Source organism: Phoenix dactylifera, chromosome 8, assembly GCF_009389715.1.
Source record: "Phoenix dactylifera cultivar Barhee BC4 chromosome 8, palm_55x_up_171113_PBpolish2nd_filt_p, whole genome shotgun sequence".
Classification (NCBI taxonomy): Eukaryota; Viridiplantae; Streptophyta; class Magnoliopsida; order Arecales; family Arecaceae; genus Phoenix; species Phoenix dactylifera.
In genome coordinates, this window is record NC_052399.1 from 8,431,253 (window position 1) to 8,448,191 (window position 16,939).

The 16,939-nt window shown below is 36.2% G+C and overlaps 1 protein-coding gene across 3 annotated transcripts; it reads left to right on the forward strand.

The window, feature by feature from the left end:
- The first annotated feature begins 8,976 nt into the window (after nt 1-8,976).
- Nucleotides 8,977-16,111, forward strand: LOC103722695 (probable serine/threonine-protein kinase PBL3). Of its 3 annotated transcripts, XM_026810611.2 has the most exons (8): nt 8,977-9,248; nt 12,157-12,309; nt 12,465-12,570; nt 12,693-13,060; nt 13,160-13,295; nt 13,830-13,966; nt 14,057-14,180; nt 15,343-16,111. In XM_026810611.2, exons 4-8 carry the CDS (start codon nt 13,001-13,003, stop codon nt 15,798-15,800), a joined length of 915 nt encoding a protein of 304 aa, XP_026666412.1. In that variant the 5' UTR covers nt 8,977-9,248; nt 12,157-12,309; nt 12,465-12,570; nt 12,693-13,000; the 3' UTR covers nt 15,801-16,111. The 3 variants fall into 3 exon arrangements, with proteins under 3 accessions (XP_026666412.1, XP_026666411.1, XP_008811563.1); XM_026810610.2 differs by having other exon boundaries at nt 12,157-12,570; XM_008813341.4 differs by lacking the exons at nt 12,157-12,309; nt 12,465-12,570 and having other exon boundaries at nt 8,978-9,248.
- The last annotated feature ends 828 nt before the right edge of the window (nt 16,112-16,939 follow it).

The following is a 16,939-nucleotide window of genomic DNA, read 5'->3' on the forward strand; positions in this document are numbered from 1 at the left end:
ATATCATCAACATACAAACATATGATCAAAATAATATTATTAACAATCTTACTATAAACACACTTATCAGCCTCATTAATTAGAAAGTCATTAGATACCAATACTTTATCAAATTTTTCATGCCATTGTTTAGGCGCTTATTTTAATCCATATAAGAATTTTATTAATTTACAAATTTTATGCTCATTACCAGGAACAATATAACCTTCTGGTTATTCCATGTAAATTTTTTTATCTAAAGTCTCCATTCAAAAATGTAGTTTTCACATCCATTTGGTGAATTACTAGATTATAAATGGATGCTAATGCAATGAGAACTCTAATAAATGAAATTCTAGAAACTGGAATAAAGATGTAAAAATAATCAATATCTTTTCTTTGTAAGTATCTTTTCGCTACTAATCTTGCTTTAAACTTATCAATTGAGTAATCAAGTTTTAACTTTCTTTTAAAAATCCATTTACAACCAATTGTTTTAGCACTTGGAGGCAAATCAACTAAGATGCAAGTATGATTAGACATAATAGACTCTATTTCATTATTAATAGCCTCCTTCAAAAAAAGTGTATCAATAGAAGTTATTGCTTTTTTATAAGTTTGATGTTCATTATCAACAAGAAAAGTATAAAAGTCATTTTCAAAAAAAAATTCTTTTCTAATTCTTTTACTTCTTCTTAAATCAACTTCATAACTTTCATGTGTCTCTTTTTCTTGTTTATTATGAGGCAGAGAGTTAATTTTTTCTTTACCTAGTTTCATATGAAAGATATTTTCGAAGAAATCAGCATTTTTAGATTCTACTATAGTGTTAGGCTCCATAATATTAGCATCACATTTTAATTCCAAAAATCTATAAGCAGCACTATTTAATGCATAACCAATAAATAAGCAATAAGAGTTTTAGGTCCCAACTTTTTTTTCTTTGGTTCAGGTAATAGAACTTTGGCCAAACACCCCCACACTTTTAGATAAGTAAGGTTAGGTACATGACCTTTCCATAACTTATAGGTGTTTTACTAGATTTCTTAGAAGGTATTCTATTTTGAATATGACAAGCAGAGAGAATAGGTTCCCTCCATAAATAAAGAGGTACTTCTGAGCTTATTAACATAGCATTCATCATTGCTTTTAGAGTTTTATTTTTATGTTTAGCAACTCTATTAGATTCTAATATGGTAGGGTAATCTTATGAATTATACCTTTATCTTTATAAAATTTACTGAAGAGATTATATTCATATTCTCCTTCTCTATCAGTCCTTATTCTTTTATTTTTTTATCAAATTTATTTTCTACTTCAGTAATATATTGCTAAAAATTTTCAAAGGTTTCATCTTTAGTCCTAAGTAGATATACCTTAGTGAAATTAGAATAATCATCAATAAAAATTATGTAAAATCTTTATCCTCCTCTAGTTGGAGTGCTTTTCAAATCTCCTAAAGTAAAATGTATTAATTCAAGTAACTCAGTTTCTCTTTCTATTGACTTATGACTCTTTTTAGTAGATTTAGACTCTACACACACTTCATTATTATCACTCACATTTCCAAAGGTAATGTTATTTAACAAGCCTAGGTCTTTCATTGTCTTGATGTAAGAAAAATTAACATGTCCTAATCTACCATGCCATACATCAACAAAATCAATCAAATAAGCAGAAGATAATGATGCATTTTCATTCATAGTTTCAAGTACATTTAAGATAAATAAATCCTAATTACAATAACCCTTCCCAGTGAAAATATTGTTCTTAGTCATTACAATTTTATCAAACTCAAAATACACCTTAACTCCAGCCTTTCAGGTTCCAACGGATATTAAGAACGTGCAACACATCATTTAGGAAAAAGATTTTTCTTGATGTTAGCTTGAGGAGAACTTTTTCTTTGCCAACCATTGGCGAGGGTCTCGAATCACCCATGAACACTTGTTCTTCGCCTTTATTCAATGGAGTATAGAAAGTAAATGCACTCCTATTGCCACAAATATGTCTGGTAGCCTCAGAGTCTACTACCCAGTCCTTTGCTCCCAAAACCATATTGGTTTCAGACACAACTGCTGCAATAATATTTATCTCCACCAAGTTAGCATTTGGTTTAGCAGATATATCATTCCTTTTTCTAAACCTGCATTGATGAGCATAGTGTCCAGGTTTTCTACAAACAAAACAAGTTCCTTTTCTTTTAAAATCAAGACCTTGGAACTTAGGTTTGTTATCGAGATAAGGCTTCTTGGGCCTTAAACGAGACCCACCTGGTTTGCTGACTATCACATTTGCCTTGGAAGATATTTTCTTGGCCAACTGTTCTCGGTCTCTAACACGATTTTGTTCTTCAATTCTAATATGAACAATAATATCTTCAGGACTCATGTATGCTGTTTTTGTAATCTTTCTAAGACTCGGCTAATTTCTCAATCAAACAACCGGCTAGAAAAACCTCTTGAAGTGTTATGTCTTCATTTTTAAGATTAATGACCAGTCTATGGAAATCATGGATTTGGGATGACACATCCTTATCCTCGGACATTTGAAAGTGCAGAAAATTTTCTATTGCATATTTCTGCACTTCAGCATCTTCTAACACATATTTTTATTCAGATTCTCTCAAATTTCTACAGCTTCTTTGTATGAGCAGTAGACATCAAAAAGTTTATTTGACAGTGTAGTCAGAATTGTGTACCTATAGACTTTATTTCCATATTTCCACTCTTTGAGTTTAGAGTCAAAATCTTCAGACCCTTCTATCGGTTTTGAGGCAAAATTAATCATATCTAATGCAAATTAAACACGTTCTTGCCATCTCTTAAAATGCATGCCATTGAAACTCTCTATTTTAGAAGTATCAGAAATTGATCTAGCAGTAATTATAGCAGAATCCATAGTGATCTATTCTTAAGATTGTTATAAAAAGAATAAATGGTAAGAAGAAAGAACTTATCGGTTAAGGCGTGATGTCACTGCCCTTAAGAATAGATCGCGCTCCTCGGAGAATGAATCTTGGTGTAACAGATAATGGCGGCTTATCCTCCAGGATACAACAACCGCAGATGCAGTGACACTAGCGAACAACCCGGGTTCACTCAGGAACAAAGAAAATAGATAGGAGTATGAAGAGGAAGATAAGGGAAGATAAGGATTTTTCTAATGATCTTAATCCTCGGATCTGATAGGGTTTAAAAAGAGTTAAAAAGACACGATGTTTACCAAGAGACAAAACCAAAACCGTTTTAAAAATTTAAATTCAAAAAACTAAACGACAAAAACAAGTCAAATTCAAGCCCAACCAACCCTGTACGCGATAATCAAGCGTGACGCGCCCGGTTAACTCGTTTCCGGATCAGATCTACCAATTTTGCCTTGTATCTCCATTGGGCTCGTGTACGCGTGAGCTATTTATTTTTTTTACTTAAAGAAGTTAAAAGGTCGAAAACTATATAAAGACCATTTGAGTTTTATTTCTTTCCAATGTGGGACTAAAAAAAGTACATAAAACAAAAGAAGGGTAGGCTTGAAATTTTGAAATGCTCCAACAGCAAGAAGCCTACATTCAAAGACAAATGTGGCTCAGGACTCAAGAGTAAGATGTTCCATGTTTAGATCACTAGTAAGATTTCAAGCATCCCTGTCGCTTTTACTAATAATATAATATAGTCGGTTTTGGACCGCAACAATATCAGGTTTTGAATCCATCCATTCGTATCTCTGCTTTCGTGTTTGCAGGTCCAGGGAATATGAGGAATGGCACGGATGAAGGTATGGAAGATGAGCGTGGCATCAAAAGCTGAAAGTTTTCTTTTGGAAGCTCATTGCCGGGAATTAATATACTAAATGTGACTTCTGTACAAAAGATACGTAACATATCTTATATGAATTCGGAGACTCCTTGGAAATTAATTATGCAACATATATACTTTTCCGAGGCTGGTTGGACCCTGCTGATAGGGACAGGGTACAGATGGCGGTTGGCTAGAAGCACGGTTCTGGGAGGGTTTCTGCATACCGGTTGAAGGCTGTGTTTTCGTGGTTATGTTATAGTTATTACAGACAAAACGTAATAAAACCTTATTTTGATGGCAGGAGGGAACCATAGGGGCTTGAGTGATAGCTCAAAGAATACTAAGATAATTCTCTGTTAGCATCACTATGATCCTCTAAATGCTAAGATCTGCCCTATCATACTGAATCGGATGGTACGAAATATATCATACTATATCGGTTCAATATCAATACACAGTACAAAAGGTATACCTACACTCAGTACATGAAGCATATCGACACTCGATACGCTGAATCATTTCGTACCGTATCATACCGTACCGATATAGTGATAGTATGGCATCGATACGAAATTCGATACTGAAACAACATACTTTTATAAATACTAAATAGGCTTTTGGGGACCTCTTCTTTGTTGGAAATCATGCCGATAGTTTTGCTCTATATAATGACAAGAAACGAAGGCTTGCTTGAAAGCCGGACAAATTTTTCATGTTGACGCGCACCCTTTTCTATCTAGCTCGCTAAGGCAAGAGCTAGTGTAATTATTTGTGATCCAACGGACAAATAAGTAGTGATTAAAGTTGTGACTCTTCAAACTAAGTTTCCTCTCCTTACGAGTGCCTTGTTGTGTTCTCTCTCACACACACACACATACTGTCTTTGTAAGAAGTCATAAGAAAATATATTTAGTTCCATATCAGCTATGCATTAGGTACAACTTGGATGTTTATACAGGATGAAGAAACCCAAATAACATTATTCGGCTAACATTTTTGGATGAGATTCTGGATTGCTACAAATAATAACACAATAGCCTCGATCAATAATCTATGTAGACTAATAAACACCCCGACATGTGCCTATTTGGATTGAGCACGAACTAATGATGGTGTTTATAATTAAAATTGGAGTACTTTTTGGGTAAGGTCCTCGTCTATTTCAAATGATATAACAAAGATTTGGTAAATAGCTCATTCCAATTAGGAGACATTGCAGCACGAGTTTATTTAGGTTGACCATAAGTTAATTATGATAAAAATATCATAGCTTAAATGTAAAAAGTATATATGAACTCGCACAAATATGCATAAGGGTGGCCTCATAAGACCATACTAATTACCAAATGCTTGACTTTGTCTCTCTACCAAGTTAGATCAACATTACCCTTTCATATTACAGACTAATGCACTCATGCCGTCATGCATACAGAAGGTCGGTGCGTTCTCTCTAATATCCTATCTCTCTCTCTCTCTCTCTCTCTCTCTCTCTCTCTCGACTGCCTTTAGATGACGTTAGAGAATAAACGACACCGTAATGCTTTTCCCTTTGATCTCGTTGACACTTCCAATAAGCTTGCCAAATCTTACACGACTCCCGTATTCCGCAGTTGTCTGAGCTTCGAATTAGTCGCCAATAAGCATACGACATCCCCCATAACGACCTTCTTGAGTCCCTGGAAAACTGGGCCCCGGGTCTCTTTTTTATCCTTCTTCTGCACATTTTCTTGGCCGTCGGCAGTGCGAGTCCAAGGGGTTTTGGCCCGAAAAGGATGCGTCGGCGGTGCCCTTCAAATGCCACGACTTCGCCGTTCGCACTCTCTGACTTGGTTGCATGCGAGCGCTCGTTACGACGTAACCGAAGGGCCATTCAGTCCTCCATCGTATTACGTACCGTGTTTAATCTAGCTATGTAACCTCTTTGTGAAGGGGCTTCACGAGTCCTTTCAAGGACCTTCTCCCCAGGGCGAAAGTCGCATTATTTTACTAATTCGTGAACTCCTCGTTGCATTTCTACCACAAAAATTATCTGACCGAGATGTCTCATTTTGTCGTGGCCAATGATATCACCATCAACCATACTAGATGGGGTGATTATGACAAGCAAGCGACGTGGTCGTTGCAATAGTTTATGGCGAACGAAACTTTCGTGTACAGAAGTCAAACTCATAGGTTTTAAGGATTTCGCTGAAAAAGATTATAAGAATTAGTTGACATAGTCGTTGTAAAAGGTCATCAACTGCTAGTTTTTATATTGCAAAAGAGAAATAATGCAAAGTCTGACAGTTAAATAATCAAAAAATTTAGATAAAGAATATATGAGATTATTTAATGCGCTCCTTCGTAGTTTTTCTAAACGAACTTATTTTTAAATAATATATGTATGAGATATGGCGAAGATAGGTGATCCTAGCTGAACTACAAACAACCAATGGCACTTGTATAAGAGAACACTTCAATTTTCTTAGTTGTGTGCACCGTGTCATCGAAATATTTCTGCACAAATTAAAATCTCTAATAAATCATTGTGTGGTAGAGAATGCTAAACTAATGGTGTACGGTGCTCGCGCAATACATTGGATGAAAAGAGTGAATAGCTATAATCACATACGAGGAGGCTAATGATCTATGTTTGATAAATGTATTGCAACTAATAGCTAGTGCACCATATTGTTCCTCCCCTTTCTCTCCCTCTCTATCAAGAGAGAGAGAGAGTACTATTTTGATAATTATGGGGGCAAAGCATCCCAAATCAAAACTATGGAAAAGGCTTTAGATGGTTTGCATTATAATAGTAGAGACAACTTTAGCCACTAAAATTATGATGCATCAACAACCAATTGGAAAACTTGCATCATATGATGACTGCCAATTATTAGTTTCTATTATATAGCTTGAACAAACGTGTAGAACACGGTGGTACTCTTGGACAAGAATATTTGCTTGAAAGTTTCTTTCTAAAGGATTAATTTGTCTACTCCATACCATTTCTATGGAAACCGATGTACTAACTAGTCATTTTCTTATGCATTCCTTTTTTTGTGAGACATAAGGCAGTTTTCTTTTTTTTCTTGGAGAAGGAAGACCGGATAATGGAACTTTTTTAAGATAAAGGAAGAGAGACTCACCTGTATACCATGATTATAGAAATATGGCTTATTGCATATTCATCATTTGAAAATCACTATTTACATAGTATTCTCAAATTGCTCTATTTTGCAGTGATAGTTCTCCTATTAGTTTTTTGTCCAGCAGTGTTAACAGATAACTTTTTACATATTAGAATAACGCGATTATTTTTTTTTGCATAAGTACTATTGAAAATTTTATACAAATTTATCCCTATTTATGATATAGACCAAAGTTTGAATTTTCGTTAAGGGTATTGATTTTAAAGGATAATATTGTTCTTTTATGCTTAAACTAGTTACTTATTAATATCATCACTCCAAAATCTAATGGAGGGGCACCATTGCAAAAAAAAATAAAATAAAATAATTTAAGGAGTATATATGTAAATAATAATTTACGAAAAGTAGGCATGCAATAAGTCATATTTACAAAAATATATGTAAAAAGTTCTATAACTGTCTAGGTTCATATGTTTAAAAATGCATTATCCAGAATCAAAATAGAAAATTACAATTGGGCAAGCTCCAATTCATGGCACTACAAGTCCTACAACAGTTTAATTGGACACAGCTATACTAAAAGAGCAACTTAAATGCCAAACAAGATTTTTTTACCCGTGATCGTTTGGTTAGAACACCTCTATGGATTACTAATTAGATGATTTAGTCACCTTGCTCTCATATATAAAATACCGGCAATTGATCAATAACAGAGTGATATTTGCAAGGTCAGATGGCATCGTACTGTAGCTTCTAAAGCAGTTAAAAAAGTGGAATTATGCTATTTATGCATCGAACCTGCAATTGCTTGCCCTCACATCAAATACTAGCTAACGAGATAGTTAAATTCAAGTTCTAGAATGCATGCATGATATTTGGTCTCTACTGGTAGTGAAAGAATACCAACTTATGTAATTGCACTATTTCCCTAACATACCAACTTCTGCATACTAATAAGATCCCTAGAACCTATAAGAGTAACGTTGAATCCATCTCATGGGGTGAAAATTTTAATCTCTAGAAAGAGTTAATCAATAGAAAAATCTCTATTACAAGAATACAAATGCTGAACATTAGATTTCACTATGCATAATTGTAAAAAAAAAAAAAAGAACTTTCATATTGTAATATTTATACAATCAGTTTGCCTCCTCATTCTCTCTTCGCAGGTGCAATATTCAAGCAAGATATATATATATATATATATATATATATATATATATATATATATATATATATATATATATATATATATATATATATATATATATATATATATATATATATATATATATATATATATATAATATTTTTTTATTTTCTTGCTATTAGTAGTAAGTTGGGCTCCCTCAACAACAACCCCTCCAAATTAAATAAATTTATACTTGTTCTTAAATCCTTTGTAAGCTAAGAGATACCTATCAACTAAGCTAAAATTAGTTGGCCAAGCATCTTCAAATGTCTTAATAATTCCGCAACAGGGTATTATTAATATCTTTTTAAATAAAAAAACAGCGATGTGCTTGACATGGAATGCCAATAAACTTCTTACTAAATTCTGTTGCTTGTGGATCCGGACATCTCCCATCACATCTGTCTTGGATAAGATCAAGATTCACAATATCTTTAGGCGAGCATCCATCCTAAACAAACAAACAAAAAATAAATAAATAAAATAAAATAATCTTACAGGGCTCTACAGCAAAGCTCCAAACAAATTCAAGTCATGGAATCGGATTCCAAACCGTCTGCACAAATAAATAAATAAGTCGATCAATTAATAAAATAATAAATAAAATATAAATAAGTAAATAAAAATAATCCTATGCAGTCCACGACAAAGCTCCCACTATTTCTACACATGATGGTCATGGCGGACCAAAGCCGGCAGCCACGGTGGAAAATCCATGGCAGCATCGAGATTTCGGCGGGGGAAGGAGGACATTTTTAGATCCCCAGAACGCCCGACTGGAATCCAACGCCTCGCACCGAGGATGGAAGGCCCCACAGGCTTTGTCTTTTTCCAGGGGCCCGATGACCGTCGTTTCTTCTCTTCTACTGCTCTTCCTCCCGTTCCCACCTCTTTCCACCGTCTCTTCCTTTCTCTACGTCTCTCTCTTTTCCCAGCTCTTTCCTTCCTCCCTTTTCTTGCTTTCGAACCAGTGAAGGGGAAGCTATAAAAGCGGAAAAATCGGATTTTTTGGTTTGCCACCCGCTTTCTCTCTCGGTGTATTCCTTGGAGAGTTGGATTGTTGGATGGGTGTCTGATTTTTTGTGGAGGAGGCCATGGGCAATTGCTTGGACTCGTCATCCAGAGTAGAGAACGCCCAGAATTCTTCCTGTGAGTGTTTCTTCAGAACTTTTTGATGGGTTTTGTTGCTTAAAGGTGGCATCTTGCCGCTGTTCCTGTATGGGATTTGGATTTGGTTTGGAATTCTTTTTCTGTTCCTCTCTGGGGCGTTGGATGTGGGTGTTTGGCGTTGGTAGTAAGTGAACTGGTTTTTCTTTTCTTTTTTGTTTTCCTCTATGATTAATAGATTTGATTGCAGCGAACCCACCGTAGAAAACTGAGGTACGGCATAAGTTTGTACGTTTAGCCGTTTGGTTTGGATTTTTTTGGTTCTGGTTCCTGGGTCTTCTTCTGAAAGGCTTGGGAATATAGGTATACTGGGTCTTGGATCTAATTTTATGGTAATAAAATAAATTTGTCTTGAGGTTGCAAATAGAAAGGAACTTGGATTATCTTTTAAGAGCCGAACATGGATCCCTGCCTGTTATAACCCTGGATTTCTCGATTTCTTTTTCTTTTTTTTTTTGAGAAATAAGTTTTTCTGATTGCCTGTTAGTCCTCCATTAAAACCCTATCTACGATCTTGGTCGCCTTATTTACTAACAACTACCTTCGATTCTGAACCTCAGCTTTTACTGCATAGAATTTTTTTTTGTCACTTTTTTTGTCACGTAAATTCTAATTGCTTGTTGATGAATCATTTATGCTTTCAAGAAGACTGGGCTGCGCCTCTACCATGTCTCCTTTCCTGAGGTGAATCATAGGGGACTGTATCCTATGGTTTATGCCTTATAAATTGAAAGATCCTTTTTCTTTTCTTATGTCATCTGCTCTAGACTTTAAAGTTTTACATTCTTTTTGTAAGGAAATAGTGTGCTTTATCGTTGTGGCTGCTATCTTCAAGTATTAAGCTTATGACCGCAAAAGATTACTATATTATATTTGAAGTATTACATTTGAATCATTATATCAGACTCCTTGTGGGGTCTGACAGTTTTGACTATTAACATACATGGTCTCGTGTTGTCTTTCTATAGGCAGGTATCAGTGTAGAAAGATTATTTACAGCATTTTGGGGGTTTTTTTTTTGCATGTTTAACTTATTATGTAGACTCCACTAGCTCAGAAGAGTCTTTGATGGTAAGGGGGATGGTTATAATTGTGCTTATTTAGAGGCTTTAGGTTGCAGAGAATGGATATTCTGTAAGTTTTCCAGGATTTAGATTTTCAAGATGGTTAAACTTACTATGATGGCGTGCTTGTGTATTGCAATGATGGCATAGGTTTCCAATTAGAAGGCATATATGAAAGAAGAACATCGAAGACAACATTTCTTTTAAGGTTTGTTTCACTGCTGGAATGTGAGACTGGGATTCTGAACTGTAATTTTGGTTCTTGACAAAGTGATTAGTCTTATATGTCCTAACTGTTATGGGATAGGAGTGAGAAAATGTATCCGTTTCTGACGAGTGAGTCCTGCCCTGTCGTCGAGCAGTATAGTTAGAAGAAGGTGTGAAGATTTTGATAGGCAAAAAGAAAAGGATCCTCTGATTGATAAATCTTGGTGAATGTTAGAAGGACCATGTTAAGAAAAAAGCAATATGTCATCCCCTTCATGTGCATGGTTTTGGACAGAACTGCTCCCTTGGATGTAGCTAGCCAAAAGAATCTTCTTTATGCACTTCACTAAGATCCTAAACTTAGAAATGTAGAAGCTGAGAAGCAATAACTTTTGTGGGCTTTCAATTTAATGAATTAATAAAGCACACCAAAAACTGTGCATCCATAATGGCCTAGAGAATGCTCTTAAAGGTACCAAAAAAGCTGGGCACTGATCTTTCTCCTTTTTTGAGCACTATATGGAGAGAATGGGTTCTTAGTGTAACCATCTTATGGGATTCCAGGAGGCTTCTTAGTCTCCGGTGACTGTTCGTTTCCCAAGACTAAGTAAACCTACAAAAGTGCTGCTTAAGTGCCAAAAAAATAACTTAAGATTTCCAGGGTAAAGCGAGTCTAATTATTTGTTGACTAGGTCTCTGTAAGCAGGCTTTTATGTAATCTAGATTCAATTTATTTGTCATAAGTTTGTTTATGGCCTTTAATATTCTGAATTTAAATGTTCAGTCTATAATCTATTTGAATAGACCCTAACTGTTGTATTCAAACACAGCTTTAGAGAACCTAGTTTCAATGAATATAAGCAAGTGTTCTTCAAAGTCAAATAACATAAGCCTATGTCCATATATTCTTCAATTAGTTTCTGGTATTGCTTTCAAGTATGAACTTGAGCTTGAGTTCAGAATTATAATGCTTGAACCCTTCCATACTGTGTGAATCAGCCCCTTGTGTTATTTTTATTTGAAGAAAACAAGTTGATCAAGTATTTTTTCATGTTGTGAACCATCTTGAGGTTTTCATGAATTGCCCAGTTTCTTATTTCATCTTGATTTTGAGCTGGACTGGGATATGAAAATATCATGAATTCTGGTTGTCTTTCATTCAGAATCTGGACATGTAACATTGAACTTTGCCAGGATATGATGTAAAATTTGGCTTATTTCTCCTGTGAAATTTTATTTTGGAAAAAGTGGCAATAATGATGCATCGATTTTATCATGCACTAGATCTATATTCCTGCTAAAACTGGCTATTATCAGTTATATTTATTCCAAAAGAATAGACAGGTCCACCATAAGAAGAAACCTTCACCTATGGTTTTCAATGTCTGTCAACACTCCTTCTGAAATTGTCACGTGGATGTCAGTCATGCCAAACTCGAAGACTCTTAGGGTGATTTGGCATCTAATTCCTATGATAAAACTCTGGACCAGACAAAATGACTGAATATCGCAAATGCAATGCCATTTAATTAATGATTTAATCAGTTGCTATATAACTTGTCTTTGATTATCATACTAGACTGATGCTTGCATGTTCTGTTCTCTCCCTTTTCTCCAAGTTGATCTTGAAATCTTTTAAGTAAGGACTGTCCACGAAGATTTGACTAGAGGCTGTCCCATAAGGTGTTGGAAGTCAAGAGCCCTCAAGATTTCATGAGGGGAAGCTAAGTGCTGACAGCACAAAATTCCCTTCAGGAGTTAAAACTTGTAAGGTATTTGAAGATCTCTCTGAAGCAAAGTTTTCGAGGAACAGATTGCATTGCACTCTTGGCTCCAATTCTTTTGAAAATTCAGCAGATTGATAACTTACATTGTAAGCTAGAGCCTCAAATAAGCTCGATGATTGCACTGTAAACTTGTTTTGCAGATGTCCAAGGTCTATTCACAATATTCTGCATCAGGGAGAATTTGTTTTGTAGTGGTATATATTAATCACATTGTGATTGTTCTCATTCTTGTGACAAGATAGTTTGGTATGTTTTTTCCTATGAATATACCTAAATGATTGCTTGAATTCTGACTTTAATCACAGAATGATTCGAGATACTTTCTCACGAGTTCTTTTTCTATTTTGTTTATTTTTTTGGAAAAACAGATCCCTCGAAAGTCACCAGCAAAACAAGTTTATCTTCAGTTCCTTCAACACTGACAACATACTCAACTCGTTCAACCCTGACCGTGCCTTCTTATACTGAGAGGAGTGCTAATGAGAATCTTCTTACACCACGAACTGAAGGTGAGATATTGTCCTCCTCAAATTTGAAGGACTTCACATTCAATGATCTGAGGAATGCCACTAGAAACTTCCGGCCGGATAGTCTTCTTGGGGAAGGAGGATTTGGTTGTGTCTATAAAGGTTGGATCGATGAACAAAGTTTAACTGCTTCAAGGCCTGGTACCGGCATGGTTGTTGCTGTCAAGAAGCTTAAACCGGAGGGTTACCAGGGCCATAAGGAATGGCTGGTGGGTATTTCCAAATATTTTGTTCCTCACTTCCTTTTTTTCTTTTATCTCTTTAATTACTTCTCCGGATGTTTGAGCGTTGTTTGTTAATGGTTGCAGACAGAGGTGGACTATCTTGGTCAGCTTCACCATCGAAATTTAGTTAAGCTCATTGGTTACTGTTCAGAGGGTGACAACCGACTTCTAGTTTATGAATTCATGCCAAGAGGCAGTTTGGAGAATCATCTTTTCAGAAGTACGTCATAACATATATTAAGATATATTATTGTATTACATTTTGATTTTTTGGTCGGTGCAAGGAACTGTAGTGTCATGTTAGGTAGATGATTCCAGTTGCAAGGTTCATAAATGAAACTATGACAATCACCTTCTCAACTCTATTTTGCCTACACCCCTCCCCCCTTCCCCTCCTCTCTCATTCTAAACTCTTGAAGAGAGTTGAACCTGAAAAGCATGGTAGAGATAATATGTATCTGTATTAGTGATGCCATCATTTGCACGTCCAGTATCAGAAGCAGATACATTAGGCCTTTTCATTGGTTTATACTCCCAATCATCGTTCTAGTAATTGTCCTTGAATGCACTAATGGGTAGTAGATCTTCCATCCATCGCTATGTTGTGCTATTTGCTGATGTTCACTCGAGAATTGGATGCCAAAAGGTGGAGTTTGTAGCCATGTTGTTTCGGCATTCTTTGATAGAACTGCCTGCATTTTTCTGTTTGCGGGTGTCTTGTGTTGATATAAGTTTTCTTGGTTGCTCCTTTCAGGAGGTTCACAACCACTGCCTTGGGCAATAAGGATCAAAGTTGCTATTGGAGCTGCTAGGGGGCTCTCTTTTTTGCATGATGCTGAATCACAAGTCATATATCGAGATTTTAAGGCCTCAAACATCCTTCTTGACTCGGTATGCTGTGGAAAGAGAGAACAGCTAGTGACTAAATAAACTACATAAATTGGGTTAAAAAAACTTACAGCCTATTTTGTTCAAATGCAGGAATTCAATGCAAAGCTTTCAGACTTTGGGTTGGCAAAAGCTGGACCAACTGGGGACAGAACTCATGTCTCCACGCAAGTCATGGGCACTCATGGATATGCTGCTCCTGAATATATTGCAACAGGTTTGTAAATTTTGCTTCTCTAATACTGATGGTTGGTTTCTCATTTCCAGATATTGGTAAAGCACATTAAAATAATAATAATCATCAATTATTTCTGTTTGTGATTATTTAAATGATAACAAGATAATTTCTAGAATTTTATAGTATTTGTTCTCGCAAATTATATGGGGACCTTTTATTTTTCTCAGTGACACCCACATGACCATATGCAGCACAGGAAAAACAAGAACGGGAAAGGAAGAACTGTAAAGCCTACGAGAGACCATACTTTCTTACGGTCACCTGGATGCATTAACCTTTAAATAAACGCCCATTTTTTATCATACTATTTCTGCTCACCTTTGCAACTGGAAATCTTCCAGTTCGAAAGATGGCAGGCATTTCTAGCAATGTCACATGAGATGCCATATTTTTGGTGGAAGTCAGCTGCTATTTCCTTTGAGGAATGTGTTTCACAATTTAGTCATAGTGTAAGGCTTCAATCCCCATGCCCAAGATAAAGTTTTTATCTAAAGAGATTTTGCAGAAGGATGATCAAACAATAATTGCTTCGTGGACTCGCAACTATTACTACTTGTCACACAACTCTTACAGTTCTGTAGTCTCTTCACACGCAACAACATCAAGGGGCCTTTACTGTAATAATTAATTATTCTATAATCAAGGTTTCATCTAAAAATATTACTGCATGATATGTCCTAGTGACTTTGAGAAATCTGCAGTTCCTCTGTCAGTAGCTTCTACACTTCTTGGCTTTCTTTATGTTTAAAATTTAGTACTTCTCCATATAAACAGCTAGGCTACCACTAGTACTGTTACCTATAGCCATGGTACACCATGCCAGTCCGTACTAGTGGATGCCGAGCATGCAGTACCATACCAGTACCGAACAGGCATGAGGTATGGGAAGCTTACCAGGTACACTGAACTGACCCCATACTAGGTGTACGGACATTGTACCAGGATGGTACCGGTATGAGATTCGATGTCGAGATTGTGAAGCATGCCTATAACTTTAGTTATAGAAACTATGTTCCGTTTTTCTTGTCTCTTCTTTCTTTCCCTCTTTGTGTCTCTACTTAATAGCAAGGATAAAATTATGAACCGGTCTTATTGGGACCACCACTTCATGAAATAGATCTAACATTTCCATCAATTACAGGCCGGCTCTCTGCAAAGGCCGATGTATACAGCTTTGGGGTTGTGTTGTTGGAGCTGCTGTCTGGACGTCGGGCTGTCGACAAAACAAGAGTAGGCTTAGAGCAGAATCTTGTCGACTGGGCAAAGCCCCATTTGGGTGATAAGCGCAAATTATACCGGATCATGGACACAAGACTAGAGGGCCAATATCCAAAGAAAGGAGCCCATGCGGTTGCCAACCTTGCTCTGCAGTGCATTGGCAGCGAGGCCAAACTCCGGCCTCGTATGTCTGAGGTGTTGGCCACACTGGAGCAACTGCAAGACCCAAAGAACACAGCGGTGACGCAACCCCAAACAGATCGATGGCAAGCCTCTAGCACCATCCCAAGGTCACCTATGAGGCAGTATAAGTCACCACGACGCCGGACACCTGCTGGCTCCCCGTTGCCATCGTATCTACGGTCGCCGCGTGTACATTGAACAAGAGAAGCACATTCAAATGGTACTTTCAGTGTATATTTGATACTATTCGCCTAATTTATTTTTTGTTTGCTTCATGTTTCGTAATTCACATGCTGCAATTTACATCTTCAAGAGAGTAGGGTCCTTGGGAAAATGCACTTTGCATTGCACATTTACAATACAGTGTTAATTTTGTCCATGGAAGAACCTGTATTTTTCAGCGCATTGATGTTTATCGAGCTTTATTTGATGATAGAAATGTTCTTGTCGACCTACAATGGTTGTGTTTCTAGATTTATATAGCAGAGAGAGCTCAAGTTTCTTATTTATCATTTGTTTCTGTTATGTAAGCTCACCTCGTATCTTCTTCAAAGATGGTTCTTGTTCATGCATTGCTTGGATTAGAGATGAGGTTTTTAGAACCTGATAGAAGTTCAAAACCTTGTTTGAATAATGAAATGAGCCTCACTCCACGTCAGCACGAGGAGCCTTTGTGCTATATGTTATGAATTGCTGGTTGGTTACAAGAGCAGTAAATTTGTTACAATAAACAAAATACAAAGTCGAGTCCTGAACAACAGGAGGATTTTGATCTTTATCATGAGGTTTTGTTGGGTGTTGAGATGAGGGAAATATGGTCAAAGAAGTAGCCAAAAAGTTCGACATTCAGAAACAATTCAGCCGGATGTAATGATTCAGAATTCAAAAAAAAAAAATCAGAAAATTCATCAAAAAAAGATTTTCCTAAAATATTTATGAATTTATTTATTTAAACATAAATATAGGAGAGGCAAAAGTAACAAATGTCAGCAAAAACATCACTGCTAGCGATAAATTTGTAACAGAATTCTTTGAAAACTATTAATGGAATTATACATCAATAAATCATAAAATTCATGCGTAATTTGAGAATAATTGAATCATTCTGGATCGAGTTGTTTTTGGAGAATAATTCGGAGATCATTTGATCGAGAGAAAAATCGATTGCAGGAATTTCTCAATAGCGCAGAAAACTTGCAACTGTGGTCAAATGAGGCTGCTGAGATGGCAAGCCTCATGTACCCCTGCAAGTGAAACTTGGTGTAGGTGTCAGCGAAGTTGAGCTCGTCACAGAGAAATTTGAAGAAGACCAAGTGTTATGTGCTTTTTTCGGGCAT

Coding starts and splice junctions, on each gene's coding strand:
- LOC103722695 (XM_008813341.4), top strand. CDS start 9,194: ATGGGCAATTGCTTGGACTCGTCATCCAGAGTAGAGAACGCCCAGAAT. Junction 9,249..12,692: donor GAACGCCCAGAATTCTTCCT/GTGAGTGTTTCT, acceptor TTGGAAAAACAG/ATCCCTCGAAAGTCACCAGC. Junction 13,061..13,159: donor AGGGCCATAAGGAATGGCTG/GTGGGTATTTCC, acceptor TAATGGTTGCAG/ACAGAGGTGGACTATCTTGG.